Here is a 22,838-nt window from a genome sequence, read left to right as displayed (position 1 = left end):
GTATCCACTACGCCAACTACCGGCCCATGAATCATGGCGGACTACTCCGTAATGGCGGTAGGATTCGAATCTGTCCGTATATAACTTTATGCTCGGAAGGAACCTTATTGATCTCGCTTGAACAGGTACCTGATCGTGTTTTGGTTGAGATCCTCTATTGTATAGATTTCATCTGAGATTAAAGGATCAACGGGACCATGAGAGGCCGAAATCCGAACGGCTTAGCCGGCAGCACAGGCGTGTGTCGGTTATGATAAGACATGGTTCACTGTCAGTGGGGCAGAACGAAGACGAGAACGAGAACGAGAACGAGAGCGAACGCGATGGACGACAAGCGCCAATCAAATGAGTTAGCCGAGGTGTTTCGATATTTGTTCTCGATCCACCTCGACATTGGCATCATCCTGGCAGTATCGGGTATCTTGATGCCGTCAGCGCTAATATAAACGATGAATGCCAAATGGACGGTTTACTCATTCAACGGGTACTAAAATATTACGGAGTACATCCACTCAAAACCTGCATTATGGATCGTTCTGGTCCATCCTCTCTTTTCCCTTTCTCAATATAATATAGACAATACATTTCGTCTTTCTGCTTTCTCGTCTTCTTTCTGTTCCTTTGATTCCACAAACCCTGGCCACAGCGAACATGGCCAGCTACCGTACCTGCACAGAAGTCGGCCCGCTCTGTCCGGTCGAGGCCACGACATACGGCTACTACCCGAACCTAGCCGGCAACATCTTCTTCACCGTCTTCTTCGGCATCCTCGCTCTCTTCCAGCTCGGCATCGGCGTCTACTACCGCACATGGACCTTCATGGTGGCGGTCGCCGTGGGCGCCATCCTCGAACTGGCCGGCTACATCGGCCGCGTGCTGATGCACAGTAACCCATGGAACTCCTCAGCCTTCAAGCTACAGATCGTCTGTCTGGTCCTCGCACCCACCTTCGTCGCGGCGGGCATCTACCTGACGCTGAAACACATCATCCTCGCCCTGGGACCCGAGCACTCGCGCCTGAAACCCGCCCTCTTCACCTGGATCTTCATCGGCTGCGACGTGGGCTCGCTCATCCTGCAAGCTGCAGGCGGCGGCGTCGCCGCAGCAGCAGGAAATACAAACCGCAAGCTGCTCCAGGCCGGAGACGACATCATCATCGCGGGTATTGCGTTCCAGGTCGCGACGATGTCCGTGTGCGGGTTTCTCGGGCTGGAGTTCTTCATCCGCTACTGGAAACGGGGCCCTGGGCTGTCGGGCGAGAAGACCTCCCTCGGGAGAAACATCAAATGGGTCATCGTCGGCGAGGTCCTCGCCTTCTTTACTGTTCTGATCCGTTGTATCTACCGGTGTGTACCCTTCATCCCCTTACAGGCTACCTCCGATCCGCTCAAGACACTAACCAAGGAAACCAGTATCCCCGAAATGGCCGGCGGATGGGGCAACCCCCTAATGCAGAAGGAAAACGAGTTCCTCGTCCTCGACGGAATGTAAGTTCAAGTAACCTCCATGCGGCAGCAATACAACCACTAACAACCTCAGGATGATCGCCCTGGCGGTCCTTGCCCTCACGGTCCTACACCCAGGGTTCTTCTTCGGCTCGATCCGAAAGGGCCCCAAGAACCAGCCATAACCATTGAAAGTCGCTTTGTTGTTATGTATACCATTCTTGTCCATTTCAAAATGCTTCTTAGCCGGAGTTTGGGTTATAGTACATGGCTACACGGTATAACTTATAGACCATATTCTCATCGATACTACCCTCAGAGGTAATATTACAATCATTTGCCATAAGAAATTGCAGTACTTTCATGGAAATTTCACCGCCTATATCAATCATCGATGGGACTGCGAATACCCAGCAACAAGCATATATATGTGCAGCGCGCGGTAATCTCAAGCTATCCTGCCGTAATGAGAATGAATCAAATCAACTCCAGACCCTTAGAGCGCCATACCAACAACAAAATAGCCGAGAGATGATGCATAGACCATAGAACAACGTATAAGACTGAACCGCCCATTGACCGGTTCCTCATGCACATAGGACAAAACGAATGAGCACCGAAAACCGCACCCGCTGATCGCGCTGGTCAATAGTAGGAAAGGCCATGAGAAAAAACCAAGCGTATTGTATGCAGTCTTCTCCAGCTGATGCGCTCAATCCTCCCCAAGACTCTCACGGACGCACCTGCGGACCCGTCTCTTAAACTCGGCCGGGTCTTCCCTCCATAGCCGGGCGGCCTCCACGTTGGCCGGGCTTTCGTCGTTCGGACTCGACAGCATAGAGATGACGGACAGCAGGATGGTTTCGGGCGTTTGGACGGGGGACCAGCGCTCGGCGGCGGACTCGTAGCCGTATTTGTCTTCTTCCGGGGGGTGGAGGATGGAAATGCAGACCTCACCGTTGGGATAGACTAACAGGAAGAGAGTGTCTCAGTATCATATATACATTAAACCGACCACAAAGAGGTAAAGAGGCAAACTTACTGTTCGGGTGAAAAACGGGACATTCAAATTTCATTTTCGGCGGCATGTGCGGATATTCTGGAGGGAAAGATAGTCGAGCACGGAAGAAACCCCCTGTCAAACATCGTCAGAATATCTTCACTGCTTGATATAGTCCTCGTCATCCGTTCGGCAACTGAGGGGGAAAATGTGTACATACCGCCGTATAACTTGACATCGTCCGAAATCATGAGCATAACCTCCCACTCGAATACATTGTTATCCACCAGCCCACAGCTAATTCCCGGAATGTCCTTGTCCTGTTGCATTTGCTGCAACTGGCGTGCCAGCATACGACCGGCTGGTGTTGTGGCCATGGTGGAAGAGGTTCGGTCACCCAGGAGAGAAGTTGGAGCGAAGAACCGGTGGACTTTGGGACCTCAGTGACAAGAGGTAGAGGACAAAAATAAGAACGATGTGTCTGAAAGGTACCCAAAGACGGCAAGGAGAAAGAAACTGTGATTCGTAAAATAATGAACGGTGTGCAGAGAGTGAAGATTGGTCGAGTGGGGAAGCGGGGCTACCTATCACTAGGTAGCAGATAGATAGATACCTTGGATGTGATATGACAAGAACGATAAGAGAGATCAGAGATCGTCAGGGACTCCAAGCGCGGATGATGCGCAAGAATAATGATAGGCTATAAATGTGAGAACAACGGATGTTCCTTTCGAAGACTAGGGGTAATGCCTAAGAGTAACCAACTGCAAGAGAAGAGGAGAGAAAGGAATGGCAAGTGGCTGTTTTGGTGAGGGGCAGCGCAGGCCGTGACAATCAGCGGCATGAAGTCAGCGTTGGATGCAGTCCGCGCCGCCACAGTCATGGCAAGACGATTTGCCACTATGCTTCAAATACAAGTCCACGTTTCTATCGAAGGAGAATAATCCAGTTCTACGGGAAGATCCAACCGATACCACAAATATTCAACAAAGTCATATGCAAAATGGGAGCTGATAGATTGACATTAAAAAAGGAAAGATAATTGTATAAACCTGAGATGATAAAAGAAACTGTAAATGTCCAATCTGTGCAGCCGAGTCAGACGGATACTCAATTCAGAATGACATATACTTAAGCGCTGCCGCCGCTGCGAGCGATCATGTCCGCAATGATCTTCATGAAAGCCTCCGCTCCCATGTAAACTTCGCCCGCGAGCGCCAGCGAGAAGAAGGCAAACACGCCGAATTCCAGAGCCATGACTTTTCCAACCACCTTGAGGAAACGAATCCGAGCGGCCCGGTCGAAGGTCTTCCAAGCATCGGTGATGCTGAGCTTACCGCTGCCCCCAAGGATAGCGGGAGTCACCTTTCCGCCGAAAGAGCGATCGAAAGGCACAATAGACTCGTCCTCCTCGGGCAGCATGGAAGCGGCGACACGGATGAAGATCACGCGAGCAGGAATGGACGCAATCAGTGAAAGCAGAGAAGGAAGAGCGACAACGGTGAGCGCCTGGCGAACGGCGTCGGCAGGAGGAACACCATCCTCGGGGGCCGAGGCCAATCCATCCAAGCCGCCGCAAGCCTGCATCAGAACGAGAGGAACATAGAACGCAAGACCGGCAACAGCATGCTCAAAGGCCACAACGGGTGCGATTTTCAACCAGGCCTTGTAGCCGGGAATACGCTGGTAGAAGCGCTTAGGAGAAGGCTCCGAGATGACAATGTGGACCCAAGCCAACTGCAAGTTCGCCAGGAGAACACCAACAACCATTTGGAAGAGGAACTGAGGAATAAACTGGCCCACGCCAAAGGGCATCATACCCAGCAAGAGACCCCGAGCGAAAAGGTATGTCAGGAACATGCTCATGCCGCGGAATCGAGACCAAGGACCGGCACGGGCGCGAAGGTGCTTGATGGTGGTACGGAGCTTGCTAGTGACGGGCTTGGGAGGCACAGCTTCCAACTCGGGTTCGACTGCATCGACGGGCTTGTTGGGATCAATGTCACCGTCGATGCGGACATAGATATCGGGATTGCTATCTTCAACCGCAGCGAGGGTGGTGACTACCATGCCATAGGTGTACTCGATCTAGACCACAGTAAATTTAGCAACAATTCCTTTCAAGCCGTGCTATATTGACGGGAATCATCACTCACCGACCAAGAAATAAGAACAAAAGCAATCAACGTAGCGAAAAAGAGAGCGACGAGCCATCCCGACAATTGAATCTCGGGGGGCTGCTTGGAAGGCTGCTTCGGGTGCTTCTGCAAATGCTCGGAGGCAAGCTCCACGCCTCGACGGACGAGGGAGCTGACAACCATGATGAATCGTGTCGAAATGTGGAGCAGACGTTGTTGACAATATGAATAAGAATGTGTGATAGATATTTTTGATGGATAGAGAGAGACAAGTAGTTGGATGGCAACAAGAAATCAAACAAAGAAAAGATTGAGGGGGGCGTCGGCGATTTTATTTGCTTGGAACGGGGGCGGCCAGCGGGCCAACCAGGCCAGGCAGGCAAGCGAGCTCGAAGGCAGCAACGAGGCTGAGCCTCAGACTCGGGGTTTACGGATGTATCAGCACCAATGAAATTCTCTGAGGGCGCAATATGTTGCACTATTCGGTCCTATCAGATCCATCACTCTCAGGCTAGAAGTTATAATAGCCATCAGTCCTTGCCGTGAAACAGGAAACTTAGGGGCGGCGCAACACGACGCCGTCAGCCGGCTTCCTCGTTCAACCATCCCAAATTCAGCATCGGTACGAATATCTGGTTCGGATTACTGGATAAGAGGCTTGATCAGCGTCGCGACGGATGCTTATTTCCCTACCTATTTGTCTGCTCACTCTGCTAACTGAGCTTGAGCCCGTCGTGCACCATAAACATCAGGAACAAGAGTGAGCTTGGACTCCAAACAAATATGTCTTCGTAACTTCAAAAAACGATTGGTTCGGATTATCATTGCTGTCAGCATGGCGCCAAATGTTTCAGAATCAAACAGTCTTGGTCGACGGTCGCATAATGAAGCTAATTGCGAATAGACCAATAGAAAATCATCATCACGTCTATAATACCTAGTAAACAGGATATCCAGGCTTCTATGCTCCCGTACATAGCAGAGAAAAACTGGCAAGAAACGCGGAATATGCACTCTCGGGCCACGAACAACGGAAAATGGTATATACAATATCTCAACGGACGATCCACCCTTACACGATCGAATTCTCATTCCCTTTTTTTGATTCCATCAAAGCCTCGACATCTAGTCGAAGAGTTTCTTCATAAACTGGTGCGCGAGTTCGACGCCGGCACTGTTCGAGTCGTTAGTAATCCCATCCACTGCGAAATCTCTGGAAAATCACATACAATGTAGCCGCATTTGCGGGCACAGCTCTGGCCAGGGCAGGGCCGAAACCAGGGAAGAACGCCTTGAAGCCACCGCTGGCGTAGACCGACCGGATGGTGCCGCCGATTGTGGGCTTGCCAGGGGCACTCTGGAGACGCGACTTGATGGTGTCGACAGGGAAGACGGGGATCCACATCGCAATACCGGCAGCACCACCGGCAGCCAGAACGGCGGGCATGGACAGGTCACCGGTGACATTGCCGTGCTCGTCCTTGGGGGTCAGGCTGCGCTTGATGTACTCGTAGGCGGCAAAGTAGGCGGCGGAACCAGGGCCATCACGGGCCAGAGTCATGGCGCTTCCACGGAAGACACTCCGAATACCACCCTCCTTGTATAGTTGCCGGACGACATCCAGACCACCAGAGTACTTGGGCTTCTGTCCCGGAGGCGGAGGGTTCTGACCCTGAATCTGCAGAAGCACCTTCACTCGCTCAAAGGGAGCCGTGATCAGTGTCATGGGAATCGCGGAGAAGAAACCAGCAGCGGAAATCTGCGCAATGGTGTACTGGGGGGTGTTGTTCTCAATGCGCACGTCCGAGAACCTGCTGACGAGTGTTTTCCCGACGTCGTAACCCTATGAATTGTTAACGTTTTCAAGCCAAGCACCACTTTACCACCAAACACGTACCCAGAAGCTGACGGCGACTACAGACATCAATTAACTCAATACTCTGGCTTCCAAGGAATGCGACGCAACTTACACATAGGGGTGACTCCAACCAGCGGTGCCGAAACACCGGCGTACAAGCCCTACAGCTCATTAATACCAGGCACCACACTCGACTGACCGCGCGACTTACCCGAGCCAAACCCTCACGGGCAATAGTCCTCTTGACAACATCAATGGCGCCCGAGTAGACACCCTTCTCCGCCGTCTGCAACCGCACCTTCACCAGATCAAAGGGATGGCCGACAACCACCGCACAGATACCACCCGCCGCACCTGCGGCGAGGGAGCGGATCTGAGCGATGGTTTGGTTGACAGCCTTGGCCTCTACGGCCTTGAGCTCATCCTTGAGGTTCTCAGGAGTAGACGAAGATGGGGTCGACATTGTGAAAAGTGTGTAGGGAGACGCGGGGAAACGACTCAGTTACTCCGTAGCGGGGGAGAGGAGGAAGATAAGCAGGGACACAAAGAGGTCAATGTGTGAGGCGATCGCGAGGGAGAGCGAAGGTGAGAGGACGGAGGGCGCGAAACGGTCGCGAAAAGGCAGAACAAACAAACGAAGCTGAAGTGAAGAGAAAACTAACAAGGATGATATTCTACAACAGAATTGGAGGAGAAAAGACAGTCCAAGGGGAAAAAATAGCTGCCAATCCCGCAACAAAAGCGGCCGAGGCCGAGCAGGAGGATACCGACGAATACAGTCCCGCCACAGAGGTACAACCACCGCTCGGCGAACGCGCGTGACTGGACCTCGGCTCGGTCCGGATCAATGTATCTCCTCAGATCGCAGATGGTCGAAATAACGATAAGCCAGGTTCTGACCTTGTCAGCTGTACTCTATCATCCAAGGCACCATCATAAAAGTGATCTTGTGTCCTCCGTATCCTTTCCTGCATCCCGGAATTTGTACTGTTTCTACGACCATCGGAAAGTCGAGCGTGTGCAGTGGACGGTCCGGGTGAACGGGCACTAAACCACGGCTCGACCTTTAGGTCTTTACCCCCTCCACGGATCCCTGCCCCGGATTCCATTACTCCAGGTATTCTGGCCAGTCACACCAGCCAAGAGCAGGGGGCACCTCTACGGACGACAGGAAGCTTGGCTCTAGTGGACATCCCTGTCTTCCAATATCTAATTTTTGGCTCAAGCGATTGATCTTCTTGACCGACGACACTGAGAGTATCCTGATACCAGCTGATGTCATCAAAGTGCTTCTGGGAATGCCAAGGAATCACATGCGACAGACCGCTCGAATTGCAGCGACGGTACGGAGTAGGGCTGAGATAGTCAACTTCCGCATCCACGTGCGTGCGCCCCGGGTTGGCGCCATTCTGCTTTGTCCTTCAAGTAGATACTTCAGAGCTCTTGAGCAGCTACTGACGCGTGATACTACTACTTACATTGTTGGTTACATATATCTACGGTGCATCTGGAGAGTAACTTGAAAGGGAGGGAGACATAGACAGGTCAGAAATATTAATATATTAGGATAGCACGACGGATACCGTGGCATCAGAAAAGGTCAAAACGTTAATTACAAATCAGACCAGAATCCACCAATTCCCATGTACAAGCCGGCTTTCAATGGCAGGTATCATCAACCGTTATTCATCAACATAAGACATACACTGGCATTAGCAAACCTATTGTCATCAACTCAATCTTTGAGAGGTTTAGAGGATAACAAAGGCAGCGAGGGCCAGGGCTCCGACGGCACCGGAACCAACGACGGCGCCGCGAGGGGCAACATTGCCAGTGGACGAGTTGGAGGGGGCAGTCTGAGTGGAAGTGGAGCCAGAGCCGCTACCAGATCCAGTCCCGGAGGAACCGTTGCCAGTGGAGGTGCCACTCCCAGAGGTGGAAGAGGAGCTGGTAGTAGTAGTAGTAGTCATTGTCGTATCTGTGGTAGTGGCACCAGTGTTGGAGGGGTTCGCTCCAGAGGTAGTAGCTCCAGTTCCCGAAGGGTTGGTGCCAGTGGAGGAGGCACCAGCGCCAGCACCAGCAGCACCAGTTGAGTTGCTGCCGCTGCCGGTAGCAGTGTTAGTAGCGGTGGTAGAAGATTCGGAATTAGAGCCAGAGCCAGAACCAGAGCCAGAGCCAGAACCAGAGCCAGAGCCAGAGCCAGAGCCAGAGCCAGAGCCAGAGCCAGAGCCAGAGCCAGAGCCAGAGCCAGAACCAGAGCCAGAGCCAGAGCCAGAGCCAGAACCGGAGCTAGCTCCTGTGGCAGTGACAGCTGCAGAGTCACCTAACGATTGCAATAAGCAACTAGCTCGATCGCGTTGGAGCAGCGCAGATTCTCGTGAGTACTTACTAGGGCAAGAGGACAGTGCACTGGATAGGACAGCGGCGGCATTGTCGGCAGGACAGGCCTCGGCAGTGCAATCACGGATACCATATCCGTAGTTGGCTTTTGTGCAGAGACAGTTCATGTCGCCGCTGGAGCAGCCCAGCTCGCCAGCCTTGTTATTCATGTTGTTGAGGCACATTTGCTGCGAAAAGGGGAGTCAGTCAAGGGGAATTTTGAGGCAGTTTCAGGGCAATGAACAACGTACTGCGCACTCCGAGAAAGACATGGCGGCGCTCGCCATGCTGGCCGCCGTCAGCACAAGGAGAGAAAGAGACGCCTTCATGATGAGGTATAGAATATCGAAAGTCAAGTGAAAGTCAGAAGAGTGATGAATATGCTGAGTGATATTGAATCAATTAGAGCACTCTTGGGGCCTTGGACAGAATAAGGTCGATGATGTAAGTGGAAAGAATTCAAGGGAGTGAGTGGAAGCGGAGGAGGGGCGCTTTTTATAAGGTAACTGCGGCAAGATAACCCAAATAATCGCGCTTGAGTTGACAGCAATTGAAGCTTCGAGATTCCCAATGGTCCTGGGGGATCCATTCTCTCAATGAGAGAACGATCGCCCGTCGCCCTCGTCCACAGTGAGTCTGTGACCGCATCTTCGGCTGAATGCTGCCCAGCAACGTGGCTAGTCTAGTACGGAGTAGTGCAAGGTAGGTACCCACTACTAGAGAGTAGGGATCGAGGCACGGGGCGTGTTTTGCTGCTCGGTGAAGTCATTGATAGAATCATGGTCTGATCAACTTTACAAGCGTGGGTCATGGCAGGGATCTTGGTCCTGCATGCAGGCAGGTGGCTGACCGGTATGAAGTAGATATGATCCCAGCCGCTGTGGCTTGACTAAATCCATCTCATTGGCTGCCCTCGCTAGATTTCAGGGTTTAGCGTGCGATAGTGCGATCAAAGATTTGACATTTGCTCATCATTACGGAATTTGAAGCGGTCACCAGCCACACTCTTAGCTCTGTTAGTCTGTTACCTAGTCTGTTAGTCTGTTGCCAAGCTCCTCGCTTCAAGCATAGCGAGACAAGGACATAACCACAATAGGGATGCATTCCTAGATACACCCTGGCCAATTTTAAGTAATTTGCATCGACAAAATGAGCTGCATAACAGGATTAACGCAATGCCTACTCAAATTAAGGATGGCTCCCTGGCGTTGTACTTGAACCACCACTATACGTCAATAACAACGTCATATGCTGATTGGCTACCGGAAGCGCACAAACAATCTCATTTTGCCAGCGCAGAGCAAGAAAATAATAGGTGGCGCTGAATTTCTACCTGACGAATGACCATATGAGTCTCCGTCTGGAGAGGTTGGAGCCTGGAGGCTGGTGAGTTGGAGTCTGAATTTGGAATGATCGACTGTGGATCTGAGCAATTGAGCTTGCTTTTCTCATTTCATTTTCATGCATGTCCCTCTCCCATGATTGGCCAGAAGCTCAAGTAGAATCCACCGCCTTATGTGCAATAAGGTACAGCAATCCTTGATGAAATAGCTCACCAGCCACATTTTCAACTAAAACTACCTGTAGGAGGTAAGTAAAGGGCTAAAAGCTCCAATAGACTAAAGTCGGTGGCAAACCTTGGCTTGGACGCTTTCCAGAAGCTATGAATTATGCACCTCTGGTAACCATGGGTGAAACATGAAGGCAATTGTAATTTGATATCTTACTACCTGAGATCCCTCGCCACGGGAGCTTAACCTGTGTTAACTCGATGTGCTGTGCAACAAAAGCAATTTCCTTATTGAAGTTTTAAGATTGTTAACAGTTACCCTGCTGTCAAGGAGCATTAAGGCACCTGCTGGTACATTTCCTGCCCCTCAGAAGCATGGCATTCTATTAAGATCACCCGTGATGCCAATGGTTATTTCCACAATCTCCTCGGCAAGGCCCGGTCTTCCCGGTCTTCCCGTTCATTTTGTGGGCAATGTCTCGAGCTTAATTAAAATTTGAACTACGAGACGCATCATTCTCGCGAACACATAATAAAGGGTTACTGACGAAAAGTGTGTGTTGACTCTTGACTTCGCAACAATGCCTTAGGAAGGCGGCCGCTTTCAGGCATCTTCGCTCTTACTGACCAAAGTGGCGCTGCACTTCCCTAACTGGGAATGTCTTCGCACCGCGCTGAAGCAACTCAGAAACTTCGTCTTGCAGCCAGCGCACAGCGCCCTTCATTTTGCATCTGCTCTCAGGTTTCGCTATTTTGTACTATCTTCGTCCTCCATCCACCAACCGAAATTCTGGACCACCGGGGAAATATTTCAGGCTCATAGTCTCACCTGACCCTGGTTTCCCATCGACCGCCCAAGAACATTCTCGTTTTTGGAGCTTTACAAGTACCTGGCTCACTGATCAACGTATGCTGCACTTTGCACATTTTTGAATCAAACAATTGAGTTCATATGTGGGAATGCAAGCATTAATCCGCTCTGGTGTCGTCAATCTATCCCAAGAGCCATTGTGAACATTGTTTCATGCGAGATAAGCTTGAATCAATGTAAGACGATGCTTAATCCGACATCCTAACCTGCTGTTTGCGTCACTTCTGCGCTCTTACCGCAGACGGTATGATGAGCCAGAGGGGTATAGAACTGTGGTCAACAGTCAGGTGGCATATGGGAAAGGGCTCTCTGGCCCTGAAAAGGGCAATCCGGAACGTGGAATCCTCCTTGGGGAGAATATGGCCAGACTCCTTGACAGCAGACCCTGCATTCCATTCCATTCCATTCCATCCCCACAGCAACCCACGTTCTGATGATTCTCGTGTCTGAGCTCGACATTAGACAACGAAGGATAAAATCGTAAACCATTTTTACATGCTCCCAAGTGGGACCGACCATGAAGCGAAGGGAGGTCATCATTTGCAGTAAGAGTTGACATATTGTGGGTCGATATTCTTCTCACTAGGCCAGCATAGTTGACACCACGATCGCGTCCAGATGCGGTTGCATTCCAACCAGATGGGATTCTCATCTGTTTGCATGAAGTTGCAACAGGAAGGCAAGAAACCCATAAGCATCGACGCAAAAGCCATGAAGGTCAAAGCACCGATGCTTAGCTTGCTCAGGTTATTCGGTAGAGTGAACAGGATCGCCTAGTCTTGCCAACCATGCTCGCATCATTTGATAGAAATGCAAGAGCATTCCCATCCTCAGGGGCGTTTCCTTGCCTGTACACTTGTCTATTCAAATACTGGGGTACTCCTCATCGTCCTCACAACCAGTACAGGCAGCACCTGGAGCCCGGTTCAGCTTGGAGAGCTAGCTTCTCAGAGAACCGGAGTCAGTCAAAGAGCTGTCAGGCGGAGACGCGCCTGTCATTCGCACCTGTCATTCAACGGCCCGCTTTTAGACTTAAACAGTCTTGGGAAAACCAGGTGCTCAGCATGTTCCCGAAGCGTATCACCCTTGGCGATGCAACCTGAATCCACCCTTGGAACTACTAATTTCCTTCGTTCTCTCGGCCTATACCATTGATCCCGCGCCTGAACCAAGCGTTCGGCGGGTTTTACTGCGTGAACCAAGGAATAAGCTCTGTCAGTCTGACTTAAGGTAGGAGCTGTTCTCCAGTTGGGGTCTGCTCCCAGAAACGACCGTGGTTTTGCTTGACCTTAATGTAACCTTTTGTTTTGTGGCGCCGACGGATTGAGCCCATGATGCTCAAGAGTTGCAATGATCAGTCTCGGCCGTTCGACTCCTAGGAAGTAGAAACAGTTAAAAAGCGTGACAAATTCCCATTGTCTGGGGTGCTTTTCACAGACGAAGACTCGGTCAATGCAGTCCTTTTTGGCCTGATTGTTGCAATTCTCCACTTGACTCAATCAAAACATCGGTGTGATAACTCTACTATGGCTACTCTACGGAAGTCCAAGGCCAGCTTACTGGCTTTGATTTTCTTGGTCGATATGGTTTCATTCTCTGGTCTCGTTGGAGCTAGACCTATTGCCATGGACCAGTTAGACGTTGTGAGTCCCTTGTGGATAGAGAGCAGAAGCATAATGTTCATCGCTGATAGCCGGCACAGGAGGGTTACCACGACAGACTGGGGCAGGACGGAGTCGCTGGCCTCGCCGAGAAGCTCGGCTGGCAGGAAGCCTCTGGCGTGGACAGCGGCACGCACATCCAGTCCAGACAATACTCTGATTTTGGCGGCACTGCCACTGGCGACACGACTATAGGGAATGCCGCCACAGGTAATTCCCGGCCCGGAAGCACGGCCGACAATAGCTTTGCTGGAACGGTTGGTTCGGGTATCACGGTCACACCATCCGGAGCAGCTCCAGGTACCGGGGCGAGCGGGTCTGCCATCGCGGGCAGCGGTCCCGGTAGTGGCTCTAAGGGTGGCGGTTCCCCGACCGACACTGCAGGCAGCTTTGTCACCCCCGCATCTGGGGGTGTTCGCGGAGGCTCTAGCTCTGCTTCGGCAAGTCCAGGAACCAAGGTCAGCGGATATGGGGTCTCTGGTAATGCTGGCGGCACCAGCGGCACAGGTACTAGGCCTAACGGCAGCGGTTTCTCCCCCAGCAGCTCCGGGAGCAGTGGCACTCCAAGCTCTGGTTTAGGTTCTGGAGATACAGTATCTGAAGGGAGTGGAACTGTTGCCGGCACTCCCGGTGCGTTTGGAACCGGGAACCCTGAAATGCCAGCACCTTCCGTGGGCGGTAGCAGTTCTACCGACGGCACTGCGGGCAGCAGGCCTTCTGGCTTTGGAACAGGCGACGCAGGCTATGGAAGTGATAGTCCTTCGACCCTTCAAGACGCTGGTAGAGAATCTACCCCCAACAAACCTGCAGGATCCGGAACGGGTACAGAGGGTTCTGAAGCTGTAGACTCTGCAACCAGTCGGGGTTCAGCCAGCATGGAAGCGCCAGACCCCGCCGGCAACAAGGCATCTGAACGTGCAAAGAGATCGACTACAACTGACCCCGTCAACGGGGGCGGAAATACCAACAATGGAGTCAACGGTGGAGCGACCAACACCGGCGGCGGCACAAATGTCAATGTCATTACGAGCCCAGCCACCGGGGGTGAAAAAGACAAAGGGACCATCAATACGCTGCTTGACAAGCTGTCTTCGATCATAAAGACTTTGCGCTGAGCTGGCTATTGCTGTGGTCAATTCAGGATGTGCGTTTCGATTTACGTGGCGGCAATCGTGTTCTAAAGTCTGTTATAATTTACATCTTAATGGAAATATGCCGCACCGTTCTAGAGTACGGATAGGCTCGATCCATATCAACGTACCACATAAGCATGCCCACGCAACTGACATCTCAATTAAAGTTTAGTATGCTGGTAAACAGCAGTCACTCGCCATGGTCCAGCGGTTCGTTGTGGAGAATCAGGCAATATACCTTCTGGTAGTATCACTCAGGGAAGATGGTATCCTAAGATGCAACGTCACAAGTCCCCTGGCCTAAGACCACAGCCACTCGTCCAGCACAGCTTACCGGTATGGCTGCTTGCAGCCATACCCAGACAGGGGTACTGGCAAATCATACGAGTGAGAGAGACTAATGAATATAGATAGTAAGACAGAATGATCTATGTATAAGGATGAATGGCGATGCATACATTGTATTGGTGCATTCACAACTGAAGCTTGCAGCTCGCGCATTTGCCTGAAAGTCCGCAATTGCTTGTGCATACAGACTTGGAGGATATCATTGAATACAGCATGCAGTATAGGCATAGAGCTTCTCTCAGAACATGATACTTTATGAACGCACAGCGCAGAGGTCTGAGGGTCAGTGTTAACTGGCTAATCATGGCAATACTGGTCAGATCGGGAGAATCACAAAGTAGGCGTATCGCAAGGCATTGCCTGATGTTGCTCATCGTTGTACTGACCAAGATTGATCACGGGTAGCATACATCTTATACTGCGTTGCGTTGCGTGACATGCTTGGGTTGAGATGGCCTAGACATCGACTAATTTCCGAATACGGAATGGGGGTCTAGTGGATACCCCATGCCAGACTGACAGAAAATATCCACAATGGTTTGCAATTGAAGAACTACGCAGGATTCGAACCTGCAATCTCTTGATCCGTAGTCAAGCGCCTTACCATTGGGCCAGCAGGCCTTGTTGATGCAGATGGGGAATATACCGACTTATCAAAGCAATCCTAGGAATGATTCATGGTTATACAAAAAGAAATCTATGGTTATATAAGGTCATACACCCAGCCACCGCAACGTTCGACCCGAGTTCTCCTTTTCCGCGACGAGACGTTCCTCCAGCTCCACCGAGTCAATGATAATAGCCGGGACCTCGCGATACCCCTTTTCACCCCGGACATACCACCACCGACAGAGCGAGATCATGACCTTCCCAACCACGAACCCAACCAGACACGCACACAATCCTGCCGTAACACCCAGCAACGCAGGCAGAATCACCGGGCGCACGAGCCTCATGAAGCTGCGATCGCGGCTGCTCCACGGCATGGTATTGTGGTAGTGGGACGCAGGGTTCTTGAACCGGTAGATATCGGCCGGCCGGCGATGATGGCGCGGTTGTCCTTCTCCATCGGGGCCGGCACCACCAGCCAACTGATCGAGGTAAGGCCTGATGTGCGATTTGAGAAGGCGCCAGGTGGACGTCATGTGGCCGTGTCTGTGGAACGGGGACCGCTCGACCTTGCCGATGCTGAGGGTGCCGTCGTCGTGTCGGGATACGGCTATCGCGACCAGATCGGGTGTGACGGGCCGGCCGTGGAGATCGAACAGGCGCAGTTTGAGGAGGTATGTCTCGCCTAGGAGGGCGCCAGGCTGGGCGGGGAGAGGTCGTGCGTCGAGGCTGTATGCGACCTGGACGGATTGGTCGCCGGAATCCGAGTGCTTGACTGCGGGGAATTGCATGGGTAATGACGGTGGGAAGACGGATTCGTGGTTGGCGGATAGGGTGCCATTGTCGGAGGAGAAGTCAATAGTCTGTGAGGTTAGTATCGTTGTATCGGAGATGTTAGGATTGACGTACCACGTATGATTTTGATTCGGGACTCTGAGAACATTCGGCGTCTGAGAATGCACAGTAAGAGCAGGGAATGTCGATTTTGTAGAAATGGCGAGAATGTTGGATGTTTGATGTTTGAATATCGGAGGGGTGGCCCTGAGGAGCGAGGGCAGCGACGCCACGGCCCAGGCAGAGACCGGCCAGTGACAGAAATCGTAGCAACATGGTGGTTGTAGAGTCGTAAGGAATGGTGGTGAGGACTATGTTTGTATGTAAGAGCGCATCAAGCTAGCAACCTCGAATATCCGTATGCGAATGGATAAGAGCAGAAGGAAGCGTTGGGTCTCCAGAGTCAAAGGGGTTGTAGACTTGTAGTGAATGAAGCGGCACTAGTGGCAAAAGTGGCTTTTATGGATTGAAACGTGCTCATCTCATAGTGAGGTGATTTGACGCGGGGAAGGCATCAGAAAACCTAAAATGGGCGGATTCATGGACGGGCAGGGAAAAGGAAAACTGCGGGCAGGGAGACAGTCTTATACGAGTCTGCACTCTGCAGGCTACTTCTGGAACACGGCGACAATTATGAACTAGTCAAGCTAGGAGATCACCGATTTGGGGTCGGAAGATCAGCAGCGCGAGACAGCGAGGCAGATTGATAACTTACGGGCCTTAAATGTATCGCTTGAACTGAGACATGCGACCCAAGGCTGGTTTGGTGTTGTACAGCCTCAATGACACGAGCCGATCATCTCCTGCAGTCGTTGGCTTGGAACCACGTACGAGAAGGATCCTGTAACTCATTGCTACACTTAAATACCAAGACTTGGTTGTCTCTATTGCAATGCATATGGCGATTAAGAAAAATTTAAGATTCCTGTTGCCTGGAGGTTGCGGTGGAGAGGGACTGACATTAAATGAGCTTGTAGAACGTAAGACAATACCCACTCCCCTATCATTTTCTAGGTGGGAACCTTGGTCCATCATCTCAGGTACTCCTGTACTAAGTTAAGTTCCTAAGGTTCCAATTATACCTTACAATAAAATGGACCAACGTTTGACCAACACAGCCTCCTATTGGTGTTGGTTAACCGCTCACACGTACCAGTGAGGTAACCCAAGGTAGGTATGTTAGACAAGTACTTGAGCTCACATGATTCATCCTCTCCAAAGCATTGCATTCAGCACAGTCTTACACACCTGATGGTAGTTGTAAATAAAGCAGTATTGGCAGATGTCTTGGAGAACACACTGCCCTGGTTCAACCAAGACACTGGCTAACTGCTAGACTAGTCTACGCACCATCTATTGTTAGCAACCGACCATGTGACTCCTCAAGAATCTGCTCAAGAACACTGAGGGATTAAAGGGGCCCAATCAAATCGGGCCCAAAGAAAGCTTAGCGGGAAAGCTCGTCTCACCCTAGGTAGTGGTCCCACCCTGAATACCGCGCAACATTTCTGCCTTGTCTGAGTTGCCTGCCTCTGGACCCTCCTCCAGATAGAATTCTACAGCCTCTGCCCTACCAGGAAACTAGAGACAAATTAGTTTGTGAGGCACTGAAACTTTGATAAGATGCTAAATAGACGTTTGACGTCTCTTGCTTTAGAGTCTCATAGCCAGCATATGCCGAATTGCCGATAGAGATCGGCTCATGCTGATATCACTTGCATACAGGGTTTCTGTGTTGGTACCAATGTTTCGGCCCCCGAGGATCCCGACAATGTTGGTTGGTACTGAATCATGGCTGGATACAACAGTCTCAATTCTGTCATTAGTTTATTATGTTGCTGAGTTTCGGGCGTTAGTCTATAGCATACTAGCCTATAAGTGCGGCTATGATCTCTGCCATCTGGCCATCCGGAATCAGATCATATCTGGCGGAATTGGCATTCATATGTTCTGCCTCTGTTAGACCCCTCCCTAGGAGGCTCCTTAATACCTACACTCTGGGCCAGCTTCCGGCGGCTTGCTCTGGACTTCATGATTAGATAGGACTGCTAGGATAATTAAGGCAGTTATAGGGAAACACATGTCGTTAGGGGATAGTGACAGTAGCTCCCATAGCCTGGATGAAGATAGTTCAGTATATAGTACTTAGGCCATATGCAGCATAGTGTTGATACAATCTCCTGACATGCCTTAGGGCTTTTAAGCACTAGATATAGGTCTGTCTTTCCTTAACATATATCTCTTTCATTTGTTCACCCAGTCTGGGGTTTAATCTTAGTTGCTTCTATCAGACGTTTTAGTATTGTATATCTAGGCTTAGTTAGTAAGATGTTGGCTCATAGGAATGACTCCCCCAAAATAGAGCTCCCAGAGAAGGCTGCTGTACTGGAATATAATCCTACTCCTACTCCTACTACCCATCAGTCAAATCGAGCCTGCAGACATATTCTTGTGTCAATAACCTAGTTTCGGAATTCTAGTATAAGATTCTACCGACCAAAGTTATTGTAAGCTTTGATTCCGTAATCATTACATCTCCTTTTTCATTCACTGCTGTTAAACTAATTACTACTTTATCACCAAATACTCGTTAATTACTGCTCTGCTCACTTCTCTTCTGCAATCTACAACAATGTCAACTCCTTCCCCTGACCACTCTCCATTGCTGGGAATTCAAGCGCCAGCAGAGTCAAGTTTCAGACGCCGAAGATTCATCTTCCAGGTCAAAAATGACATTCTCACTGCAAGGGAAGCAGTATTTCTGAAATACGAGAGCATAGAACCCAGCATTGGGAGTCGTGCTGCACTCAGTCTCGACTCAGATGGGGAGATCGAGGCAAGATCAGTCCTCATCAATTACAATTCAGTCACCCAGGTCTTCACCGTCGACATGCCCACAGCTATTCCCAGTTGTCATCAACCCTGGATTAGCGACGAGTTCATCCGGGCAGGGGTGGTGTCGGGGTTCTTGACTCTCGCTGAAAATTACGATATCAGCATGTCTTCAAACACTCGTATGTTACATCCTATCTAAATCCCTGCATATCTAACCCAGTCCTGTACGGAGCAGGCTTCAATACATTTGCAGCCCCATATCAGATGTCGTTTGCGGTACCAAATCTCTACTTGGAGCCGAGCGGCTTTCCCCTGCCCACGATTGTCTTTGTATCAGGGTTTTCCCAGTTATATCCATACCTCCTTATGCAGAAAGATGTCTGGCTGATTGGAGGGGCCGCGCATGTTAACATTGTCTTTATCCTGAAATGGTCACAAGTAAGTCAATCTAGAATAGAAGGTAGACTTGAGATTTGGCGTAAAAACCAGCAAGGAACTGAGACCTTTGTAAGATTTTCCCTAGGAACATCGTTTCTTTTAGATGTCCAATTAACAGCTTCTCTACAGGACATTTTCCCGCGTCCCCTTCTGGGGACTCCTCCCCAAGAAATCACTATCAGGAGGGATGAGCTGTGTGGCAATGCGATTCCTACTGGCAGAAAATCCAGTGATGTCTGGAGGCTTTCTCTTGAGCGACTTCGGTATAGAGCTGAGCAAGCCATACGCGGCCAAGGCTATGTCCCAGCATGAATGCAGATGACCAGAATAATCAGAGTTTGCATATCTACCGAATCCTGAGACTTTGATTCATTTGAAGCGCCATATCAGATGTTGGCTAGACCTTATCTAAAGCCCTGCCCTCGCCTCTACCAACACTTGTCTTCGAAATAGGGAATTTTGAGTCTTACGCATGGCTGCTGAAGAATAAAGACCTCTGGGTTTATATAGGAGGGAGGGTAAATGGTCCGTGTTAAGGCCATCATCAATGAACAGTGTCATGCCGCCAAGTTACTGCCTTAGAGCCCACCATTAGAAGAAGCAAACTATACGGCATGCCACTCCCGTTGCAGTTGTCTATGTCTACGCCGCATTGCTAAACCTCGACAAGGTCGAATTCAAATATACTCTCGCATATAATGCTATTTATCATCAACCTCTCGGATCTTATACTCAAACATCTGATTTGAAGGGATCTTGTGTTCGTTCTCCAACTTCTCCGCAGTTTCCACACCGGCCGCAGGGACTCGATACTCGAATCTCTTCCCCGGGCCTGGGAGCCTGCCGTCGGGCAAAGCATAAGGGTATGGGAGGTATTCTGGCATCAGGCCCAGTTGCACGAGGACCGTCGCCTGATCCCATGCTATGTGCTCGTGGTATAGACGATCCCCGCGGATATTCACCACTGATGTGAATGGTATGCGGAGAGGCTTTCCGGTTGGTGGGATGCCGGGAATACTATAAGATGTTAGGGTCTGCTGGTAGAGTAGATGCAGGTGGATCTCACAGCCAGTCGATCTCCTTGTTATGTGTGAGGGAGAATATGAACTCGTCCACGACGCGGTCGATACCGACCGTGCGACTGATCAGCTCCAGGGCTGTGTCATCGGGATTATTGAAGATGAAATGATTCAGGTAGAAATTGCTCAGTCGCGCACGGCCAATCCCACCCGTCATCTTTCCAGCGTCAGTATCGTCAAGAGCGGCAGGAATGGGTCTCTCACAGTCGGAACATGATTCACATAGGGCTCCTGGACCATTGTCGCCATGGTCTTCTCTACTGATCGGTCTCCGAATTCGTAATAGGTATGCTCCTCCCAGATCTTCTCGAGATTAAAGTAAGGCCCATCTAAGTGCTTCTTCAAGAAGCTCAATGACCGGGTATGCGCTACTCCTGCCGTCGAGTACTTGAAATCCGCATGACCGGGTACAATGAAGCCGGCCGACGAGACGTCAGGGTACGAATACACAGTGCGGCTTTCTGTTTCCTGGATCCCATTGCTAACTCCAGGCATGTGTACCAAGGCAGGAGTCTCAGGGAGCGTATCCCAACTCCCGAAATATACCACCGCTGCTATACCAGCGGCTACGACTGCATCCAGGATCTTCACAAACCCCGGTGCATAACCAGCTTGGGAACCGTAGACTAAGCCCATTAGCATGCAAACGGCTGTTGAATATCTGTTCATACCTAGTAAGCCGAATTGATCCTTCTTATCACACTCCCGGAGTGAATTAAGGCTCTCGATCGCTGTCTTGACAAGATCAAGTACACAATCCTCGTCACCACTGGATTCCGCATCAAGACTAATCTGGACTATCGCGTAGCTCTCCTCAGCCCATTTCTGCAGAGGCTCCGGATCTAAACTTTGGTTCTTCCCCTGACATTCTGCGAAATGACTCGGCCGGATAAGTATCAGCCCCGGTCCATGGCCACAGCGGGAAAGCGGGGGCTGTAAAACAACGCGGGGATTCAGCTCAACTCGGGGAGCAGAGGGAAGGGAAGTAGAGCCGGAAGTCATGTCGTGCAAGTAATATTTGGCGGCTAGATGCTCTCAATTTACAGGTAGTAATTCATTGAATTCGTTCTGTCGAAATGGGGCGGAAGTTATGGGTGATCTGGGGAGATATGCACCTTTCTCCTGCGATGTATTCAACAAAATAAGGAGTCTGAATCCGATATAATCGCTAGAAACAATGAGTAATGTCTTAGAGGACTATCTGTCGAATATCAAGGACCAAACATGGCCTGACTTGTGCAATCGGATCTCGTCCGCATTTCGCCCGCGTCTCCGCAATGTGCCCCCGATATTAAGATAGGCCAACTCTTGACTATTGGTAGATGGGCTTTCCTCCAAAGCTGCGAGAGGCATGTCCCGTCATTATCAGATAATCATTTTTAAGATATTCAGCAGTTTGAAGAAACAGTACCCCCCAAGAGACAATCCTTGGGTGATGACACGTGATGCGGAGCTGTTATATCACGTGACACGACTTTCTCATTTAGGCCATTGCTTCAACGGTTCCTTGGATCAGTCACCATTCAAGCTTCAGTCGCATTACAACCGGTCAATGCAGATAAATCTCCCGATTACTCCTTGCTTCTAGCCTGATAGACTTTGCGTCATTCAACTTCGCATTGCTGCATGTCGACACCTCCCGCGACGCGTGCGATCAACTGAAGCTCAGGGTCACACATATTCTGCAGGAAGGGATCTAGGATACACTCAGAATGGACGTCGAGTTTCAAAAGACTCTTTCGAATCTGGAAGATAAACTCAATGCCCTTATAACGAACCTTACGACGTCGCCGACCGCCTCAGGAGCTCCTGCAGCAGCCCTTGCACTGCTTGACGCGGACGACTCGCTCACATCTGCCATTGAGACGCTTCGCCGGCACCAGGAGAACTACGCCAGAATTCTAAAACTTCGCGTGGAGGCTGAGAGTCTGGAGGAAAAGGTCAAAGGCATCGTCAGAGACGTTGTGGGCTACGAGAAGGACATTCGAAGGATCTGCGGCGACGACGAGGCGAGCGATTCGGATGCGGAGGACGTTTCCGATGATGATGATCTGGATTACTGCGGCGATCAAATGCAAACCAAGCCAGGCGGTCTGCGAAAAACAAAGGAGATTGATTACAAGTTGCTGCTGGATTTTGCGCGACGGATTAGCAAGTATAACCACCAAGCCGCGGCGGATGCAGCTGCCAACGCCACTCAGGCCGCCAAAGAACGGGAAAGAAGTCTACAACCTGGGGACCAGGACATGGCAATGACGGGTGTAAATGGCGGCCCTGGTGCGGAGGAAGGCGCAGAACCGGTCTCATCCGTCACGAAGGAAGCGACATCCTGGCTCGATGAATCGGCGAAGATGACCCGCCAGGTTTACATGGTCCCATATCCGATGGAAGACCGTATCCGGATGGGTCTGATGGGTCAGATACAGCTGACCGCTGCCGAAGGCCGACCGGGGTTCGATCCCGATCAGGAGGTGGAACGATTGATACGCGAGGCTGAGGGTCTGGGATCTACAGAGCCGGTGGTTCCTGCACCGCAGCCTATGGGAGAGGAGAGGAGACATGCGAACGAAGCCGCCAAAGCCGCAGCTCAAGCAGGTGCGGCGAGCAGCGGAGCTCCAGCCGCACCTGCGCCTGCGCCTAAGCCCAAGGCAACTCTGGATCTTGATCTCTACGACCCTGACGACGACGAAATGATGTGAT

General features: G+C 50.9%; 10 protein-coding genes and 1 non-coding gene across 11 annotated transcripts; 4 read left to right on the top strand and 7 right to left on the bottom strand.

Annotated features, from left to right (window-relative positions):
* Positions 1-651: 651 nt before the first annotated feature.
* Positions 652-1,630, top strand: Aspvir_010106 (RTA1 domain-containing protein; the record flags this gene model as incomplete). Its single annotated transcript, XM_043273239.1, has 3 exons — positions 652-1,346; positions 1,413-1,487; positions 1,540-1,630. The coding sequence occupies 3 exons, from the start codon at positions 652-654 to the stop codon at positions 1,628-1,630; spliced, it is 861 nt and encodes a 286-aa protein (XP_043129174.1).
* Positions 1,631-2,157: 527 nt separating this feature from the next.
* Aspvir_010105 (putative ubiquitin conjugating enzyme) lies at positions 2,158-2,822 on the bottom strand (the record flags this gene model as incomplete). Its single annotated transcript, XM_043273238.1, has 3 exons — positions 2,158-2,414; positions 2,488-2,580; positions 2,666-2,822. 3 exons carry the CDS (start codon positions 2,820-2,822, stop codon positions 2,158-2,160), a joined length of 507 nt encoding a protein of 168 aa, XP_043129173.1.
* A 754-nt stretch (positions 2,823-3,576) lies between these two features.
* Aspvir_010104 (uncharacterized protein) lies at positions 3,577-4,766 on the bottom strand (the record flags this gene model as incomplete). Its single annotated transcript, XM_043273237.1, has 2 exons — positions 3,577-4,533; positions 4,602-4,766. 2 exons carry the CDS (start codon positions 4,764-4,766, stop codon positions 3,577-3,579), a joined length of 1,122 nt encoding a protein of 373 aa, XP_043129172.1.
* Positions 4,767-5,708: 942 nt separating this feature from the next.
* Positions 5,709-6,904, bottom strand: Aspvir_010103 (carnitine:acyl carnitine antiporter; the record flags this gene model as incomplete). The annotated part of the gene is made up of 5 exons (XM_043273236.1): positions 5,709-5,757; positions 5,813-6,426; positions 6,481-6,497; positions 6,554-6,602; positions 6,653-6,904. 5 exons carry the CDS (start codon positions 6,902-6,904, stop codon positions 5,709-5,711), a joined length of 981 nt encoding a protein of 326 aa, XP_043129171.1.
* A 1,288-nt stretch (positions 6,905-8,192) lies between these two features.
* Aspvir_010102 (CFEM domain-containing protein) lies at positions 8,193-9,149 on the bottom strand (the record flags this gene model as incomplete). The annotated part of the gene is made up of 3 exons (XM_043273235.1): positions 8,193-8,764; positions 8,831-9,008; positions 9,072-9,149. The coding sequence occupies 3 exons, from the start codon at positions 9,147-9,149 to the stop codon at positions 8,193-8,195; spliced, it is 828 nt and encodes a 275-aa protein (XP_043129170.1).
* Positions 9,150-12,727: 3,578 nt separating this feature from the next.
* Positions 12,728-13,977, top strand: Aspvir_010101 (putative extracellular glycine/serine-rich protein; the record flags this gene model as incomplete). Its single annotated transcript, XM_043273234.1, has 2 exons — positions 12,728-12,844; positions 12,895-13,977. 2 exons carry the CDS (start codon positions 12,728-12,730, stop codon positions 13,975-13,977), a joined length of 1,200 nt encoding a protein of 399 aa, XP_043129169.1.
* A 915-nt stretch (positions 13,978-14,892) lies between these two features.
* Aspvir_010100 lies at positions 14,893-14,964 on the bottom strand. The gene has a single exon. It is a non-coding gene; the product is annotated as a tRNA-Arg (tRNA).
* Positions 14,965-15,056: 92 nt separating this feature from the next.
* Positions 15,057-16,062, bottom strand: Aspvir_010099 (uncharacterized protein; the record flags this gene model as incomplete). The annotated part of the gene is made up of 2 exons (XM_043273233.1): positions 15,057-15,815; positions 15,862-16,062. 2 exons carry the CDS (start codon positions 16,060-16,062, stop codon positions 15,057-15,059), a joined length of 960 nt encoding a protein of 319 aa, XP_043129168.1.
* Positions 16,063-18,418: 2,356 nt separating this feature from the next.
* Positions 18,419-19,371, top strand: Aspvir_010098 (uncharacterized protein; the record flags this gene model as incomplete). Its single annotated transcript, XM_043273232.1, has 3 exons — positions 18,419-18,800; positions 18,857-19,059; positions 19,189-19,371. The coding sequence occupies 3 exons, from the start codon at positions 18,419-18,421 to the stop codon at positions 19,369-19,371; spliced, it is 768 nt and encodes a 255-aa protein (XP_043129167.1).
* Positions 19,372-19,760: 389 nt separating this feature from the next.
* Positions 19,761-21,140, bottom strand: Aspvir_010097 (uncharacterized protein; the record flags this gene model as incomplete). Its single annotated transcript, XM_043273231.1, has 4 exons — positions 19,761-20,076; positions 20,126-20,295; positions 20,343-20,764; positions 20,810-21,140. The coding sequence occupies 4 exons, from the start codon at positions 21,138-21,140 to the stop codon at positions 19,761-19,763; spliced, it is 1,239 nt and encodes a 412-aa protein (XP_043129166.1).
* Positions 21,141-21,850: 710 nt separating this feature from the next.
* On the top strand, positions 21,851-22,837 carry Aspvir_010096 (uncharacterized protein; the record flags this gene model as incomplete). Its single annotated transcript, XM_043273230.1, has 1 exon — positions 21,851-22,837. The coding sequence occupies one exon, from the start codon at positions 21,851-21,853 to the stop codon at positions 22,835-22,837; it is 987 nt and encodes a 328-aa protein (XP_043129165.1).
* Position 22,838: the final 1 nt, after the last annotated feature.

This window comes from Aspergillus viridinutans (genome assembly GCF_018404265.1).
Source record: "Aspergillus viridinutans IFM 47045 DNA, scaffold_9, whole genome shotgun sequence".
Classification (NCBI taxonomy): Eukaryota; Fungi; Ascomycota; class Eurotiomycetes; order Eurotiales; family Aspergillaceae; genus Aspergillus; species Aspergillus viridinutans.
The sequence above is the reverse complement of the archived record's forward strand: the minus strand, read 5'-3'. Positions and strand labels throughout refer to the sequence as shown.